Source organism: Lemur catta, chromosome 1, assembly GCF_020740605.2.
Source record: "Lemur catta isolate mLemCat1 chromosome 1, mLemCat1.pri, whole genome shotgun sequence".
In the NCBI taxonomy this organism is placed as follows: domain Eukaryota; kingdom Metazoa; phylum Chordata; class Mammalia; order Primates; family Lemuridae; genus Lemur; species Lemur catta.
The window spans coordinates 171,032,805-171,051,607 of NC_059128.1; the positions used below are offsets into that span (position 1 = coordinate 171,032,805).

The following is an 18,803-nucleotide window of genomic DNA, read 5'->3' on the forward strand; positions in this document are numbered from 1 at the left end:
TTCGTAGGGGGCTAAGGGGAAGAAAAGTAGAGGATTGGCCAATTTACCAAGGGCCAGGCAGATTTATATGTAGACAACCTACCAGACATGCCTACTAGTTGTTGACCAAAGGTCAGGGTGTCCTAACATACTGATGGCCTACAAATGAGCTAATTTGACCTGAAAGATATAAATGAGTATTCTGAAACATCAGAGAAAAAAAAGAAAATGAGCAAAATGCATTATCTTTCATCCAAACATGGATGGCACTGTTAAAAGTATTAAAACAGTAATGTACAGAAGGTACCTGAAGATTTGGGATTGATCTTAAAAGAGTGTGAGCCACATGACCCACTTTAACCTAAACAGCTGGCCATAAGAAAAACAAACAGAATAGGAACATTGCAGGACATGTATTTATAGAAACAGTAAAAAAGTTTTGGTGAGAAAAAGGTATTAGTTTGAAAATGAACTCAAAAAGAATCAAAGTCCTGCATTTTTTAAAAAACATGAGGTCAGAGTACAAAAAGTCAGCAAGATCCCACTGGATAGACAAGTTCCCTTTTCTTGTCAGATACACAATGTTTCCCATCAGACAGCTATCATGTTTATTTCTAGCACTCCCACATGTGGCTGCCTCCCATTGTCTGAGGTCACAATGAACTTCATTTGATGCTAAATATGCTTTACATTTAGATAGAATAAATAAAATGAGGACTAAGAGAACAGGCTTGGATGGGGTTTTCAATTAGGCTGATGGAACTAAGAAAGCTAGGACAAAGTCTTTAGCTTAGCCTTTCATAACTAAACAAGGCTCATCATATGGCCTTGAATCTGCTATTAGCAAAGGAGGCCACTGTGTAGCTCATGTGCCAACTTTGGAAAGAATAAATGAGTTATTAAGCGTAAGCTTGAAGTTTCCCTCCTTTTGTGCGGAATCAATCAAGTAAAAACATTCTCTTTGGGGTTTACTTTATATAGGAGTCAGTAAACTTTTGCTGGAATGGGCCAGATAGTAAACATTTTAGGAACTGCAGACTAAGGTCACTATTCAACACTGTAATTGCAGCACAAATGCAGCCACAGACAATATGTAAACAAATGGCCGTGTGCCAATAAAGTTTTATTTATAAAAACAGGTGGCCTACAGCCAACTGGGTTTATGGTCCTTATGCGGAGGGTTTCTTACAAGGACCCATTCCTCTTATCTATTGAGTATTCCTTATGCACGGTTAAACAAAACACTTGCTGCCTATTCAAAGCTATTTTTACACAGCTCTATTAGAAATTCCTCCTAATTTAAAGAAAAGAAAATCTGTCACTTATGGTAGCTACAATGTCCTTTCTAGATGAATTATGATCTCTTTCCCTTATTCCACTTCTATCTACAGTCCCATTAAAGAAAAAACACACACAGCAAATTGCTCTTTCTACCTTTACAGCACTGGAAAAGTACAGGATCTAAACACAGATAACTTTTCTTTTTTTAAAAATGAAAAATTATGTATTTTGGGTACCATTATACTGTGATAGGCAACGGGTTACTAGACATGTGTTACCACAATTTTTTTTTCTCACTTAGAGTGGTAAATAATATAAAGACATTAACTTCAGAGTCTGACAGTCTTGGATTTGTAGCTATTATACCTCTGCCATTTAATATTTTTGTAATCTTTGTTTAAAATCTCTAGCGCTTTAATTTTCTCATGTGTTACAAAGGAATACTATAACCTCATAGAGCTGTAAAGCTTGCGTGACATTACATATGTGAAAAACCTAAGACAATTAATGCCTGGTTCAATCAATAAATAGCAACTATTTCAAGTTTCTTTGAAAACAAAATATATTTAATAATGAACAATCATAATTAAAACTTGAACAATTTGTCAGAAAATGCTTATAATCTTGCAGGAATAAAGTCAATCACAATTATAACTGTTTCCACCAACCTTATAGACTAAGTAGCTGTAGATAACAAATCACAAAAAATGAGAAAGTCAAAAGGTTTTATAATTATAGTTAAAAAAGAAAGAAAAGGAGACCTGTGGGTTACAGAAATATAGGCATTACTCATTGTAGTGGTTCAGGAAATTACTGACTTGGCTAACATTTTAATGCCCACCAAAAAAAGAGGTCTTGGGTTCATGAGGCAGGCAGGCTCTGGCTGAGATCCTACACAAAGGTAAGACTCCAGGACGCCTGGAACTTGAAAATATCTGCTCACCAGTCAGATAATGTGGCATAAAAGTTTCCCATCCACCCTGGGAACTGGGTAGGTGAGGAAAAAAAGATTTCATGTCAGTGCAAAAATTCAAGCCTTCCCACTGTCTCTTGTGAGATCCATATATAAACTATCTATTAGGTGTGAGGGCCTAAAGGCAAGAGGTTAACATAAAAACAGGTTGATTGTGTGCACAGACCTTTGGCAAAGGAACAAATAAAATGCAAACTCATTTTTTAGAGATATTTTCACAATCTAGGGAGCAAAGCCCTTCACAGGAAACCCAACATCCATTAATAATCAATTCAAAACCAAATATTATTAACTACATACGGAAATGAATGAGACTAAGTAGATAAGTACAAAAGTGACATCCCACGAACTAAAACAGAACAAAATAAAAGAGACTTTAAAATGATGAAAGAGATGAAAAGGAATAGAAAGTGTAAGAGGAAAAAAGGTATGACACACTGAATATATAGGAGATTAGACACTGCTGAAGAGATAATTAGTAAACTGGAAAACAGAATAAGAAACTACTCAGAATATCACATAAAGATATAAAAAGGTAGGAAATATGAAAGATAGGTTAAGAAATACATAGGCAAGAATGGTAAAGTCTAACATACATACACTGGAGTAGCAGAAAAAGATAGTGAGAGTGAGAGAACTGCAATATTGAAGACAATGTTCAAATTCTGTAGAAACTAAAAGAAGTGACTTCTTTGATTGAAAAGGCACAATGAGACTGGTGAAGGAAAAAAATAAATAACAAGAAACCCATTCACAGATTGTAGTAAAACTGTAGACACCAAAGGCAAAGAGAAAAGTTTTGATGCAATAAGATGGAAAAAAGACAGATTACTCACAAAGAACCAATAATTAGATTAACAGTAGACTTAAAAAGAAGGCCAGAAGACAATGGAATAATATCTTCAAGGTTTCTGAGGAAAGCAGTCAATTTACATTTTAAAATTCTATAACCATGTCATATTAGCAAAAATGGGGGATAAGGTCCTCTGAATATCTACTCTTCCATAAAAGCAACAAGAACACTGGCAAAAATTGTCAGAATTAACTACTTTAGAACTCTGTAAATACAACAAAGCCTTGTAGCAATCCAGGAAGTGTTTACTAAAAAAAGCTGAATATGTTGTATTTTACTATGGCCTCGTCCAAGCCCCACTTCCCAGTTATGTGGCAGCCTTGACAACCAACAGCCCACAATCATGGTGAACAAAAGCAGTTTGACGGCCACTAGAGGAAAAAAAATGGGGTTGGAGCTCCTCCAAAACCCTATTCCCACAGAATTATCATTCTTTGACCTCTCTGGTGGTTCCCAGGAAGATCTCACTCACAATAGTGTGTTTATTTGACCTGACTCAAGACCTCACCTAATGTGAACTACCTTTTTCATGGGGGTATTTCTCAAAAATAATAGGAGGCATTTGTTTAACATTGCAGGTATCTTAGGGGGAAAATAACAGTTGGGGCAAACGATAAGCTAACTGAAAAGTTCAAAAAGAAAAGAAGGGGAATTGAGATGCCCATACAGAGCATTGAAAAGCTCTAAAATATTGGTAGGAATCTAGAAGGCTGTATGTGACGATGCTACTGGGTAGATCCCCACGTCTGTGCACATGCACAGGAAAGAATGTAGAAGGCCCTAGCTCTCAATGCTGAATAACTGTGAGGCTTTATGCAAGCAGGAAGTTAGGACTAAGGCATAGTTCTAAATGACCTGGCTGAACATTGAAGGTGTGACCCAACAAGTACACAGAGTCCCTCAGCAAAGACATGAAAATTATGGACTCCAAGCATTTAAGAAAATCTCTGTTCAATCATTAGCTGACCAACAAACTAACCAAGTAGAGACATCAAGAACCACATAGGACAAAGAATACAAATTTTACATAATTAGTTCAGAAAAGTCACTAAAATAAACAGCAACAATAACAAATTCTGAAGGGCTCAGAGATCTGATTTTCAGAGTTGCCAGCCAAATTACTTAAAGTGAACAGTTTTTGACAAAAAAAGCATGAGGCATACAAAGAAACAAGAAAGTATCGCCCATACACAGGAAAAATGAACTCAATAGAAACTGTCCTTGAGGAAACTCGAATTTTGAACTTATCAAAGATTTTAAATAATTTTCAATAACTGAAATAAAAAATTCACTAGAGAGGCACAACAGCAGATTTGAGCAGCCATAAGAAAGAATTGGCAAGCATGAAGATAGGTTAATTATCCAGTTATAAAAACAAAAGAAAGAATAATGAAAAACATGAACAGAGCCTCAGGGACCTATAGAATACGGCCAAGCTTACCAAAAAATGCATAATGGCAGTCAGAGAAGGAGACGAGAGAAAGAGGCAGAAAAAAATATGAAAAAGTGATGGCTAAAAACTTTGCAAATGTGATGAAAAGCAAGTTACATATTCGGGAAGTTCAATGAATTCAAAGTAGTATAAACTTCAACAGAAGTAGACATATTATAATCAAACTGTCAAGAGCCAAAAATAAATAGACTCTTGAAAGGAACAAGAGAGATATGACTCATCACTTATAAGAATCCTAAATAAGATTAACAGCTGATTTCTCATCAGAAGCCGTAGAGGCCATAGGGCAGTGGGATGACACATTGGAAATGCTGAATGAAAAATTACTGTCAACGAAGAATTCAATATCCAGCAAAACTCTTATTGAAAAACAAAGGAGAAATTAAGACATTTCCAGATAAACTAAAACAGAGAAAGAACAAAAGTTGGAGGACTCTTCCTGATTACAAAGTCAAATGGAACTATATAGTATATAAAGATTCTATACAAAGGGAAAAGGAATTTTTAAAACCACTAGCAATTGAACAGAAGGAAATAAATAAGAAAAAGAAATATAAGAACAAGGATGTAGACCTGGCAAGGTGGCTCATGCTCGTAATCACAGTACTTTCGGAGGCTGAGGTGGGAAGACTGCTTGAGTCCAGGAGTTCAAGACCAGCCTGAGCAAAAGCAAGACCCTATCTCTACAAAAAAAAAAAAAAAAAGAAAGAAAAAGAAAGAAAAAGAAAAAAAAGAAAAATTAGCCAGGTGTGGTGGTCCCAGCTACTCAGGAGGCTTAGGTAGGAGGATTGCTTGAGCCCAGGAATTTGAGGTTACAGTGAGCTAAGATGACACCATTGTACCCTAGCCCAGGCAGCAGAGGGAGAACCTGTCTCAAAAAAAAAAGGAAAGAAAGAAAAGAAAGAAAAGAAAGAAAAGAAAGAAAGAAAGAAAGAAAGAAAGAAAGAAAGAAAGAAAGAAAGAAAGAAAGAAAGAAAGAAAGAAAGAAAAAGAATAAGCTTGTAAATACAAATTAGAAAATTAGGTAGTAGAAATAAGTCCTAATATACAGCAATCACAATAAATAAAATTAATTAAATTTACTAATACTTGCAGACTAAATTCATCCTCACCAAAAAAAACCCAACTATATGCTGTTTACAGCAGACACACATAATGTAAAATGAAATGAAATAGTTGAAAATAAAAGATACAAAAGCAAATATTAACCAAAAGAAAGCTGGTATACCAATGTAAATTTCAGACAAAACAGGCTCTAAAAGAAAATCTGCTAGGAATTAAGAAGGCTGTTTCTTAATGATAAAGGAGGGAATAGAAGCTAAAAGAAACTGAAATTTGTATGCGTTTATACATAGAAGATCAAAATAAACAAAAATTGAGAAAATAGCAAGCAGACATTGACAAATGTCAATTATAATGGGAGATTAAAACATAGCTCTGAAGTTACAAATCAAATAGGTAAAAATTTAATAAGAATATAGATTTGAACATAATTAACAGAATCTTACAGACAATAGTTATAGCACCTAGAACTTTTTCTTTTTCTTTCTTTCTTTTCTTTTTTTTTATCTTTAAGACAGAGTCTCACTCTGTCACCCTGGCTAGAGTGTAGTAGCATCACGACAGCTCACTGCAACCTTGAACTCCTAGGCTCAAATGATCCTCCTACCTCAGCCTCCCAAGGAGCTGGGACTACAGGTGCATGCCACCATGCCAAGCTAATTTTTCTATTTTTTGTAGAGATGGGATCTCACTCTTGGTCAGGCTGGTATCAAACTTCTGAGCTCAAGCCATCCTCCTGCCTCGGCTTCTATGAGTGTTGGGATTATAGGTGTGAGCTACTGCACCCAGCCTAGAACTTTTTCAAATATATACGTGATATTTAGAAAATTGGATATATATTTTTAAGTCATAAATAAATTCTTAAGAAATGTAAGATTTTGATGTTATACAGAACACACAACCTGATAATAACACAGTAAAATTAGAAATCATAGACAGCAAAAAAAAAAAAGTATGCATTTGGAAGTTAAAGTAATTTTAAATAGTTAAGGAGTCAATGAAATAAAAGTGGAAGCCATGAAATATTTGGATTTGAACTATATATAGTTTGATATATTATGAAAGTACATAAGTATATTCATTTTGAAATTTAAAGAGTTCATCCAAAAATGAGAACAAAACACAAAAGGGAAGAAAACCATAAAGAAATAATAATTGATAAAATAGAAAAAAGAATCAACAAAATTAGAACCCATTCCTTTAAAATATTAATAATGAAGCAAAGCTCTAATAATCTAGGACAAAAAAAGTGCACATAAAACAATTTTACACACGAAAAAGGAGAAAATTAGATATAGCACAGATTTTAAAATTACAAGATGATGTTATAAAAATGTATGGTAATACATTTGAAAACACTGATGAAGTGCATTATTTTTGGCTTCAAAAGTGATTCAAGAGAGGAAAAAAATCTGAAGAGGATTAGTATATAGCAGTGAAAACAATAAATTAGAAATTCACATATTAATCTTGGTAAATCTCAGAAAAATGTTGAGAGAAAAAATTAACTACAAAAAGTTATATGTGGTATGATAGCATTTAAAGTTCAAAATGTACAATGGATATATAATATGTGGTTAAAGTACAAAATAAATATACTTCAGCTTTAGTATAGTAGTTACTTCTAAGATGTGAGGAAGAAGAATGGGATAAGAATTCACTAACTGTACCTGCATGTTTAATGCCTTTTTACAAAAGTAAATAAATAACAGATGTTAACATGTTTCCTTAATTGTTCAATAGATATTTATGGGGCCGGGTGCGGTGGCTCACGCCTGTAATCCTAGCACTCTGGGGGGCCAAGGTGGGTGGATCGCTCGAGGTCAGGAGTTCAAGACCAGCAAGAGCGAGACCCCGTCTCTACTAAAAATAGAAAGAAATTATCTGGCCAACTAAAATATATATATAAAAAAAAAATTAGCTGGGCATGGTGGCGCATGCCTGTAGTCCCAGCTACTCAGGAGGCTGAGGCAGTCAGATCACTTAAGCCCAGGAGTTTGAGGTTGCTGTGAGCTAGGCTGACGCCACAGCACTCACTCTAGCCCGGGCAACAAAGTGAGACTCTGTCTCAAAAAAAAAAAAAAAAAAAAAAATTATTAAAAACCTGAGAGCCCACCTAAATAAACACTTTCCTGTCTTTTCCCTTTGTGAGTAGAGGAATGAATGTTCCTAGGCCAAATATAAAAAGCCACAGGGCTTTCTCTGGCCTTGTCAATGCCATGAGCATCCTCCTCTAAGGGCACCTTCTAAACCACAGGATGGAATGTGATTCATGCTGTCTGTCCAGGCCTTATGAAAATTCAAACCTATTTCTTCTTTTTAAAATTTCAGTCACATGTATAGTTTTAAACCTAATGACGTTTCAATAAGATAAAATATTTGAAAGTACATCTAAAGTGCTATATAAATGTCATTATGAAGAATTAATAATAGCAGGAGGGAAGGAATCAAAAAATTCTAGAAATTTTGCTGTGGAAGGAATACAACCCAAGACAAAAAATAAATAACTAAATAAATAAATTCACTAGAAATCTCACCGAAGATCCAGACCAGCTTCTTTCCATAGTAAATCCATCAAGCGCAACATTTGGAGTGTCAACATATCCTGTCGTAAATCTAAAGGAAAAGAAATTACTTCATTTTAAGTGCTTTCCATTTTATTATGCCTAGTAATTCATTAACTCAAGGTTAACTAATTCAGCCAGAATTAACTAAAACCATTAACAAATACTGTGCTACCTCTTTTCCAAAATGTTAATGTTACCATATTCGTTACATCAAATATTAGGCTCACTGGTTAGCATGTCCCTAGAACATTATTTCAGAAATTAAATTAAAAAAATGTTTAAAATTGTTTAGCAGGTATAAGCTACTGTGTTAATTGTATGGATGCTATAATACTGTTTGTATTACATTGCATGTGTACTACATCACACTGTTAATTTTTCCTGCTTATTTTCTTTTTAGGGCTATAGAGGAAGTTCTTAAGAATCACATAAGTAACTGCATCCTGGGTCCATAAAACTGTAATGGTTAAATTTATTTATTATCATGCCCAAGGGTATTTTCAGGGAACACAGTATGTGAAAGTAGTGACATCTACCTCATAACGAGACTTCTATGATAAAGTGGGGTTAAATGTCTAGCAAAACACTATGAGTTCTTTATAAAGAAGATGTAAGTACATAATATGTTAAGTATATTTACTTAAGTGATCTCACTTGATTCCTTTTATTAATAATAATCCTGATAAACAGATGCTATAATACTCATGGGTATGAAAAACCTGAAGCTCATTATTTTCTGTGCCTTGCTTATAGTCATACAACTAACAAGTCATGACTTTTGGTTGGTGTGATTACTTCAGAGGCACTTCCTTTATAAAATTTGGGTCAGTCATATATTTTCATTAAAATGTAAAACTGTGGCATCAAAATCAATATTGCTATCACTGAAACAGGATGTATGAATACATTATTTAAAATATTCTCTTGTATTTCACAAGGTTTTTTATCAAAGGAGCAGACTGATGTATTTTGTAGGGGTAAAAAAGGAAGGTTTATTAAAACAGTGTATATAAATTAACTGTAAATGTCACTTTCTAAGAGGGAAAAAGGGGGATTTAGGACTTGTTGAATTTGATCTTAGGACCACTGACAGCTGTTACACATTTACACATCACCTTTTAGATAAAGCAAAACAAATGAAAATTTTTAAGGAATCTGGTGCTATTAAAAAACTCAGTACTTACCATCACCATTTTTAAAAATCACTCCAACTGAATCCTCACCAAATACCTTGTTGTTGTATACCAGCCACAAAGGCTTCATTTTGGAATCCATGTATTTGCACTTTTCAACACTGAAATCAAACAAGGGGAAAATTAGCCCACTTCAATGTAACAATATACAAAACTATAATTTTACCCTGATATATTAGGCTTGGAAAAACCCCTCAGCTATTCCTTTCAGGTCTGCAGAAGTCAGAGCTAGAAAATTTCCTCTTGGTAGAAATGCAAAAATGAGGACAGCCTTGGTTGGCATGTACTAAGGCCAAATGGGCTGGAGTCAAATCCAAGATCTGCCCTTTTCACACCTCCAACTTAAAATTCCTCTTCTCATTTCCTTCACTTTATTTTATGACACTAAGTGAGTAAAAAATTGGAACATATCATTGGATTAAAATTACGAATATTATGAGATCATTCTTGATTTCTTAAAGAGGAGTCAATTTTGAATACTGATGCTATACTGAATATACATTTTATTTTTCCATTATTACTTCTGTAAGAAATAAGAAAGTAAGAATTATATCTCCAAATTCTGTCAAGATCTCATTTGAAAGAGGAAAGTCAATTAGTAAATACTTTATTATGGTTTCTAACATTTTGCTTATATAGGATTTTCAACTCTTAGAAACCAGTAATATAGAAAATAAATTTAATTGCATATAATTGAAAGGAAATTAACATGCAATGACTTTCACTAACCCCACAAGTAAATTTAGCTCATAGGTTATATTAATATAAGCATAGCCTCTGGGGGCTTTTAAGATTTTCCTTCCTTACTATATTCCACATCCTGGGGTTGAGAGCTGGCCCTACTGCTCCTCCAAGGTAGTGACTCAGAAATCCTTTCTGCATTGCTATTTTCACAGGAGACTCACTGAGCAAAGCACAGACGGTCACTTACTAGAGTTCTGAGAGGATGACACATGGGTTCAGAGGTGACTGTAGGTCAGAAAGGGCTTCCCGGTAAGCACTCTGTTTTAAACAGGTATGCATGGCCTCCTTCCCTTTGGCTCTGTTTAGCTTCATTGCATTCAGTTTGATTAAACTATTTAAAGTTTTTAACTTATTGAGTGCTTCAACCTGAAAAATAAGTTTCCCCACCCCCAAAATTCATTTATGATTAAAAATAACATAATGTAATATCATGTGATCATATTAATCAATAACAACTGCCATAACACACACATATTAAACACACACATAACAACCAGCTGTTTGGCTTATGATAAGCACTTTACCTACAACAGAATAAATATCTTATTTTTAACTTTTGTTACTTAAGGCACTGTTTTCAAACTTTCTTTAAACCTTTCCTTAAATAAAATCGTGTTTAAGTTTGAGAAAAGTAAAGAGACATAGATTATAGGTATTTAAGAAGATAAGCATAAAACTTAAACTACTCACAGTTCTGTAGTTCACTGAGTAATATAATTTGAAACACCACTAATCTGAACCACTTCACCTGCCCTACTTCACAGTATAAGAAGAAAATCTATGTAGAAGTAACCCTGAGGTTCCTGATATTCAACCTTAGTATCTACTTGTCATCATTCTTATAAGACGTATCAGTATGTTCTCTTTCCATTAATAGGATAGCTACAATGGATTACTGTGTAACAAAGTGTGAATACAGACACAGTATTTGTAGTCCAAATCTAAATTCTCAGCTTTGTAATGAGGTAACTGGCTATCAAAACGTATGCAAATAAAAAATACAGAAGTATTAATATTACAAGGTAGATTAGCAATGGCCAGTTAAATCAAATCCATTATGTTGAAAATTTCAACTTTATTGTTTAATAACTGAGTCTTTTAATGTCATACTATGTAAAATTCATAAGAAACAGCGTCAGCCAACCATAAATCAAAAAGAGCATTTTATTTAATGAATATTTCATTAAAACTGGAAACAAATGTTAAAAAGAGAATTAAATACACATACTGTATGTAAGAAACATAATGCATACTATGGCTTGAAATTCCACGACAGGAGATTTATTTTAAATCATGTTTTCACTTTTGAACGCTGCTCCTATGCAAGGAAACCACTAAGACTGTGTAGGGAGGTGAATTCAAGCATGCAGTTTTTACAGATAGGCTGAGACCTTATTCATAGGAAATTAGGAAGGTTCTATGCGGTTTGGTGATAAAATCGAGATGGGTAAAACTTGCCAAGTGAGCCATCTGTCAAAACCACAGACACTCCACTGCTCAGCAATTTCAGGAGCTGCACAAACACCGGTGACAAGGGAAACATGAAAACTGGGCTATGCAAATAGGAACTTTTTGGAAGTACTACAAATCTGAATTGCTTCCACGTCTGTACAGTTGGAAATTTTCATGTTCTATCTCTAATAGTATTGATATCCATTTCCTGGGAAAGCGTCCCGAATACCCCATGGCCATAAGTAAAATACTTTATTCAACACCTTGTCAAAAAAAAAAAAAAAAGAATAATTTGTTCACATTTTGTACATCCTTTTGTTGTTATAAAAGTCAAGTTGAGCCTCCAAGAAAATATGCAGTGTGGTTTAATCATTAGTGAGGGATAATACAGAGGTCATATGATGGGTCAAATAAGTAGGGACCCAAGTAAGGTCTTATAGGCTTTGGTAGAAAATTTGGATTTTATTCTCAGTGCAGTGAAAAATTATTCTAGGGATTTTAGAAAGAAAATGACATAATACAGTGTATATTTTTTAAAGGTCACTTTATCTGCTGTGTAGAGAATATGGAGGGAGATGCAAGAATGGAAACCACGGGCACAATTTAAGAGGTTAATGACAAAGTACAGGTGAGAGACAATAATGGCTTGTACTAAAACGGTAGCCAGGAACACAAGTGATAGGGGCAGATGTGAGATATAAAGAGATTGATCCCAAGTTGTTGTGAAGAATAAATGGCTCATAATAAGTGATGAATAAATGTTAGCTATTACTACCATCATTAATGTGCTTTCCAAAAGGAAAGGATCAGAGATAGTTGTTTTAACATCATGAAAAATCCTAAATATCAAAAACATTTGGCTGGGTGCGGTGGCTCACACCTGCAATCCTAGCACTCTGGGAGGCCGATATGGGAGGATCACTTGAGCTCAGGAGACCCAGTCTCTACTAAAAATAGAAAAAATTAGCCAAGTGTGGTGGCACACACCTATAGTCCCAGCTATTTGGGAGGCTGAGGCAGGAGGATCACTTGAGCACAGGAGTTTGAGGTTGTTGTGAGCTAGGCTGATGCTACAACAGCACTCTAGCCTGGGTGACAGAGTGAGATTCTGTCTCAAAAAAAAAACAAAAACAAAAACAAAAAACATCTAATGGATGCCTATGAAAGTTCTTCTGGCAATGCAAATGAGTTAGAAAAGAGTAGTATACCTGGGAACTACTCCAGGGATCTGATATAAAAGTAGGGTGGGATATCAGAGGGGTATAGGAGTGAATGGAAAATTAAGGGTGTGGAAACAAAAGGCCTTCAAATTGAGATAAACAGGTTAGAAGAGCTAGCAAAGTAGGGGAGACTTTGCCAGAAGGCAAAAATAATATACCAGAAAGCAAAGACTGAGTGAGACTTTTTAACACTTTGGAAATACTTTAATACTTTTTAAAATATTTTTTAATACTATGGAAAATTTGAGCTAAGTGGACTGAAATACTGGTTTCAGGTTATATCAGCAAGGTGACACCACTACAATACTATTTACTACTCATATATAGCTTGTGCTCTGACATTTATCCCATCACAATAATAAGTATCTGGGCAGTATACCTTCAGAATTCATCTCTAACATGCAACCATAAACCTGGCCACACTGAAGTTGGTAATTCCTCCAACATTTTTATCAGTGTTGATGACTACTGTGGATTCTCCTATATAAGTACTATAACCTCCTTCTCCCAGCCTTCCCCAAAGAAACCTACGGCCTTTTACCAAAGGTCTGCATTAAAGAAAAGGAAATAAACCTTTAGGGACTACTAGACACAGGCTGTAAACTAACAGTAATTCCAGAAGATCCAAAATGTCTCTGTGGTCCACCGGTCAGAGCAGGGGCTTACAGAGGTCAGGTATCAGTGGAGTTTTAGCTCAGGTCTATCTCATCATAGTAGGTTGCCAAACCAATCCTGTTGTTATTATATTTCCCCAGTTTCTGAATGCACAATTGGAATAGACATACTCAGCAGGTGGCAGAATCCCCACATTAGTTTGCTGACCTGTGCAATGAGGGATATTATGGTAGGAAAGGCCAAGTGGAAGCCTTTAGAACTGCCTCTACCTAGAAAAATAGTAAGTCAAAAATAATACCACATTCCAGGAAGGAGGAAATGAAGAGATTAATGACATTATCAAGGACTAGAAAGATGCAGGGGTGATGAATCGCATTCATAACCCCATTCAACTTATAATTACTTAACTATATAAAAATCAGGATTATCTCCAAAACAAAATACAGAAATAAATTGGATATTGAGACTGCAACTATCAGCAATAACCCCCAATTCTGAAACGCTTTGTTTAATAAGACAGATTCATAGGACTCAAATGATTTACATTTTATTTTAGCTTTAGAACTACATTTATACTGATAAAATGACACTGTTACCTGTTTTACAAATTGGAGCTCTGTGCAAGTTTTGATAACAAAGAGAGAGAGAGAGAGAAAGAGAGAAAGAGAGAATAAGAGAGATATATGCTGCTAAAAAGGTTTGAAAACTCTCAGCATAATACAAAGAACTTTAGCTTTATAGGTAGAAAGACTCAGGTTTGAAACTTAATCCTGTCACTTAACAGGTATGTCTTCAAGCAAGTTACTTAATCTCCTGGATCCTCAGTTTCTTCTGTCAAATGCAGACAGTAATGGTAACTGCTTCGGCAATTAGACGAGTAAAATAAGATACCATACTTAAAACACTCAATATGGTTCCTGACATATGGTCAACACTTAATAACTTACCTATATTATTAGTAATATCTCAGGACTGCAGGGGAATATCAAAATTTCAGGCATGCATATATATTATACCATGAACCCAGTTTGTGAGTTCTGAATTCTAGAAACTATAACACCTATAAACTTAGGTTTCAAATATGTCAAAATAACATTTATGATTCATATATGTGGCAGAGTATAAAAATCATAAATATTATACTAACTGTAAAGAGAAATTCAGGAATATGAAAAAACTGGGCCTAAAAATTTCACCACCCTTTCCAAGGATGCTGCCCCAGGAGCGGGAGTTGTCCTATCCCTTCCTCTTACACTTCACATTGCAACCAATAAAGGCCATTTCTACCATAATAAAAAAAATTTTTTTTTTCATGACCACATCATACTCATCATCAAACGTGTCTAAACAGGATATTCTTTCTTTTGAGACAAAGTCTCCCTCTGCTGCCAGGCTAGAATGCAGTGGCCTCATCATTGCTCATTGCAACCTCAAACTCCTGGGCCCAAGCGATCCTCTTGCCTCAGCCTCCCACGTAACTGAGAATACAGGCTCGTGCCACCACACCCAGATATGACTAATTATTTTTCAGGTATTCAATTAATTTTAATTTTTTCCTGTTAAGTTTTTGAAACTTCATTTGTTTTAAAAATTTTTATTGTTTTACTTCAGAGTATTATGGGGGTACAAATGCCTTGGTCACATATATTCCCTTTGCACCACCCAAGTCAGAGTTACAAGCATGCCCATCCCCCAGATAGTATGCACTGCACCTGTTAGGTATGACTTTACTTATCCCCTCCTCCCTCTCCCACCTGCCCATTCCCGATGAATGTTCCTTCCATATGTGTGCAAAAGTTTTGATTGATTAGTACCAATTTAACGGTGAGTACATAAGGTGTTTGTTTTTCCATTCTTGTGATACTTCACTTAAAAGAATGAGCTCTAGCTCCATCCAGCATAATACAAGAGGTATTAGTTCACCATTGTGTTTTATGGCTGAGTAGAACTCCATGGTATACATATACCACATTTTATTAATCCACTCATGGATTGTTAGGCACTTGGGTTGTTTCCGTATCTTTGCAATTGTGAATTGTGCTGCTATAAACATTCAAGTGCACATGTCTTTTTTATACAATGTCTTTCTTTTCCTTGGGTAGACAGCCAGTAGTGGGATTGCTGGATCTAATGGTAAATCTACTTGTACCTCTTTAAGGTATCTTCATATTGCCTTTCACAGAGGTTGCACTAGTTTGCAGTCCCACCAGCAGTGTATGAGTGTTCCTGTCTCTCCACATCCATGCCAACATTTATTGTTTTAGGACTTTTTGATAAAGGCCATTCTCACTGGAGATAAATGATATCTCACTGTGGTTTTGATTTGCATTTCCCTGATGATTAGAGATGTTGAGCATTTTTTCATGTTTGTTGGCCATTAGTCTATCTTCTTTTGAAAAGTTTCTTTTCATGTCCCTTGCCTACTTTTTAATGGGGTTGTTTGATTTTTTCCTTGCTGATTTTCCTGAGTTCTATATAGATTCTAGTCATCAGCCTTTATTGGATGTATTGTTGGGAGCGGTCTCTGATTACGGGTGAGCACATAGCCAATAGAATCATTGCTGGGAGCCTTGTCAGGGCCCTCTACCAATCACTTCCCGCCACGACTACCTGCAATGGTATATAAGCCCACGGTCCTTCCTGTTCGGGGTCTCTCGCCATGTAACTAGACTAGATGCCTCATTAAACTGCTGTTGGAAGAACTCCAGTTTGTTGCGTCGTCCTTGCAGGCGAGTGCGGCGCGACAAGTGGTGCCGAAACCCGGGAACTTCTCGCACCGGCGGAGACGACCTCTTTGGAGGTGAGTTCAGAACCACAGCAGCTGGGGCGGCTTTATTTTGGACCCCTGCCCTCTTCTGACGCCGGCACCGGGTGCTTGTGACCTACCCCATGGGGAACTCTCCTAGTTGTCACCTGTTGCGGGCCCTGCGGGGTCTTCTGGCCGCCCGGGAGCTTCGTATCCCTGACCGTGTCCTGCGCCATTTTGTGCAGGACGTGGACCGGGTGGCCCCATGGTTTCTCCACTCGGGGTCTTTAACGATTCCGAGTTGGGATAAGCTAGAGCAGGACCTTCGCCGTGCCCGAGAGTCTGGTCCCCTTTGGGAGTGTGTTCTCCCTGTGTGGGCACTGGTGCGCTCCTGTTTAGAGGACGACCGTTGCAGCGGTCCGGTCTGGGAAGGTCAGCAAGTACTCAGTGATTATCAAGATAGTATGTCTGAGAGAGGCAAAGTGGGTCCGGCTCGGCCGGGGCGGCCGAGGAAAAGGCCGGAAAGGAAACGTAAGTCCACGGGTAAACAGGAACGGCGGGGACGCCCGCCGCCTGAAAGGGACATGGAGGAGGTGGCTCTCAAAATGGCCTCCCTCCACATGTCGGCTTCCTCTTCCTCCTCTTCTTCCTCTTGTCCTTCTTCTTCCTGTTCTTCTTCATCGTCTCGCTCTTCTTCCCGTTCGCGTTCTCGCGAGGCGGAGGAGGGGCTGTCTCCGCAGGAGAAGGCGGAGCTGGAGGAGGCGGCGGCTAGATATGAGGCGGAGCGTAATCGCCCGCCCCCGTACGCTACTGTCCCTCCTTTTCCCGTTGTGGGATCCGCCCCTCTAAATATGGAGGGTGGAACCTCGTTTGTGCCTCCCCGAGCTAGAAAGAAGATACAGAGGGAGTTTGCTTTCCCCGTCTTTGAGGACGCTAATCAACATCGCTTTCACGAACACCTAGATTACAAGCAACTAAAAGCTTTGGCTGAAGCTGTCAAGGCTTATGGGTGCAATGCCGCTTACACCCGTGGCCTACTGGAACGGCTAAGTGCGCATGCCATGACCCCCAGTGATTGGGCTGGTACCGCGCGGGCCTGTCTATCCATGGGGCAATATTTAGATTGGAAATCCATATATCAAGAAGCCTGTATTAATCAAGCTCAGCAGAACACGCAGCAGGGCCAGCCTGCCTGGGATGCCGATATGCTTTTAGGACAGGGTCGTTGGCAGAATAATCAGCTTAATTTTCCCATTCAGGTCTATGGCCAGATTAATCAATTGGCTATAAGAGCCTGGCAACAACTGCCTAATCGCGGGGAAGTTGCAGGTAATTTAACCAAGGTCATCCAAGGCCCTGCAGAACCGTTTTCTGACTTTGTGGCTCGGATGGTGGAATGCGCTGCAAGGATTTTCGGCGATGCCGACTCAGCTATGCCATTAGTGGAACAGTTGGTTTTCGAGCAGTGCACGAGAGAGTGTCGTCATGCTATTGCCCCTTGGAAGGGAAAGGGCCTCAGTGCATGGTTAAAAGCTTGCAGAGAAATTGGAGGCCCTCCCACCAATGCGGGCTTGGCGGCTGCCATCCTCGCCGCTAAGGACACTTCCGAAGTGACTTGTTTTAAGTGTGGCCAACAAGGACACATTCGGAGACAGTGCAAAAGCCAAAATACCCGCTCTATGGGACCTCCACGCTTTCGGTCGGAGTCCCGGCCTTCCATACTGGAAATCTGCCATCGGTGTGGTAAGGGCAGTCATCGAGCCTCCGAGTGTCGGTCAGTCAAGGACCTTCACGGACGCTGGCTGCAGCCTTTAACCTCCACACCTGGTGCTCGTTCTAAAACATTTAACCAGCCAAAAAACGGGAGGAGGGGCCCTCGACCCCAGGGCCCACAAATGTATGGGGTCTTCCAGCAGCCACCGGTCCAACAGCCACTGGTGCCCCCGCAGATGCAGCTGCCGTCCCTGGTGCCCCCAGGGTCCGGAGAGCCACTGCGGGTTCCGCAGGACTGGACCTCTGTGCCACCACCCACTCAGTATTAACCCCCGGGATGGGATGTCAGCCCATCCCTTCTGATTTTCGCGGTCCTCTCCCGTCGGGATCGGTGGGGTTAGTGCTAGGTCGTTCCTCCTCTACACTGCGAGGCTTAGTTATTTACCCAGGAGTTATAGATTCAGATTTCACAGGCACTGTTCAGATTTTAGCCTCGGCCCACAGAGGTGTAGTATCTATCTGCCCTGGTGACAGGATTGCTCAGCTGTTAGTATTACCCAGTCTTCATTCTCATTTTCCCAGTGCTCCCTGTCCTCGGGGGGAGGGGAGCTTTGGTTCCTCAGGGGGTGTAGGGGCATATGTGACCCTTGAGTTGGGAGAGAGACCAACACTTACATTACAAGTTCAGGGCAAGTCCTTTTTAGGTATCTTGGATACCGGGGCAGATTCCAGTGTTATGTCCAGTCGATGGTGGCCTTCCTCCTGGCCCACTGTTCCCTCTACACATAGTCTGCAAGGCCTCGGATATGCCTCTGCCCCGGCCATGAGTGCATCCCGTCTCAAATGGCGGGACTCCGAGGGTAATGAGGGTTCATTTCAGCCATATGTTATGCCTATACCTGTCAACCTATGGGGACGGGAAGTGTTAAAGCAAATGTCTTTTCGGTTGACT

The 18,803-nt window shown here is 38.2% G+C and overlaps 1 protein-coding gene across 2 annotated transcripts in view; it reads right to left on the reverse strand.

The window, feature by feature from the left end:
- The window catches only part of PIK3CB (phosphatidylinositol-4,5-bisphosphate 3-kinase catalytic subunit beta), a 138,140-nt gene that overhangs the window by 12,914 nt on the left and 106,423 nt on the right, over positions 1-18,803 (reverse strand). For both annotated transcript variants that reach the window (XM_045539229.1, XM_045539228.1), the window contains exons 17-19: positions 10,293-10,471; positions 9,353-9,462; positions 8,139-8,217 (exon numbers count right to left, since the gene is read on the reverse strand). In XM_045539229.1, the coding sequence (XP_045395185.1) occupies positions 8,139-8,217; positions 9,353-9,462; positions 10,293-10,471 (368 nt within the window). The remainder of the gene's footprint in view (positions 1-8,138; positions 8,218-9,352; positions 9,463-10,292; positions 10,472-18,803) is intronic.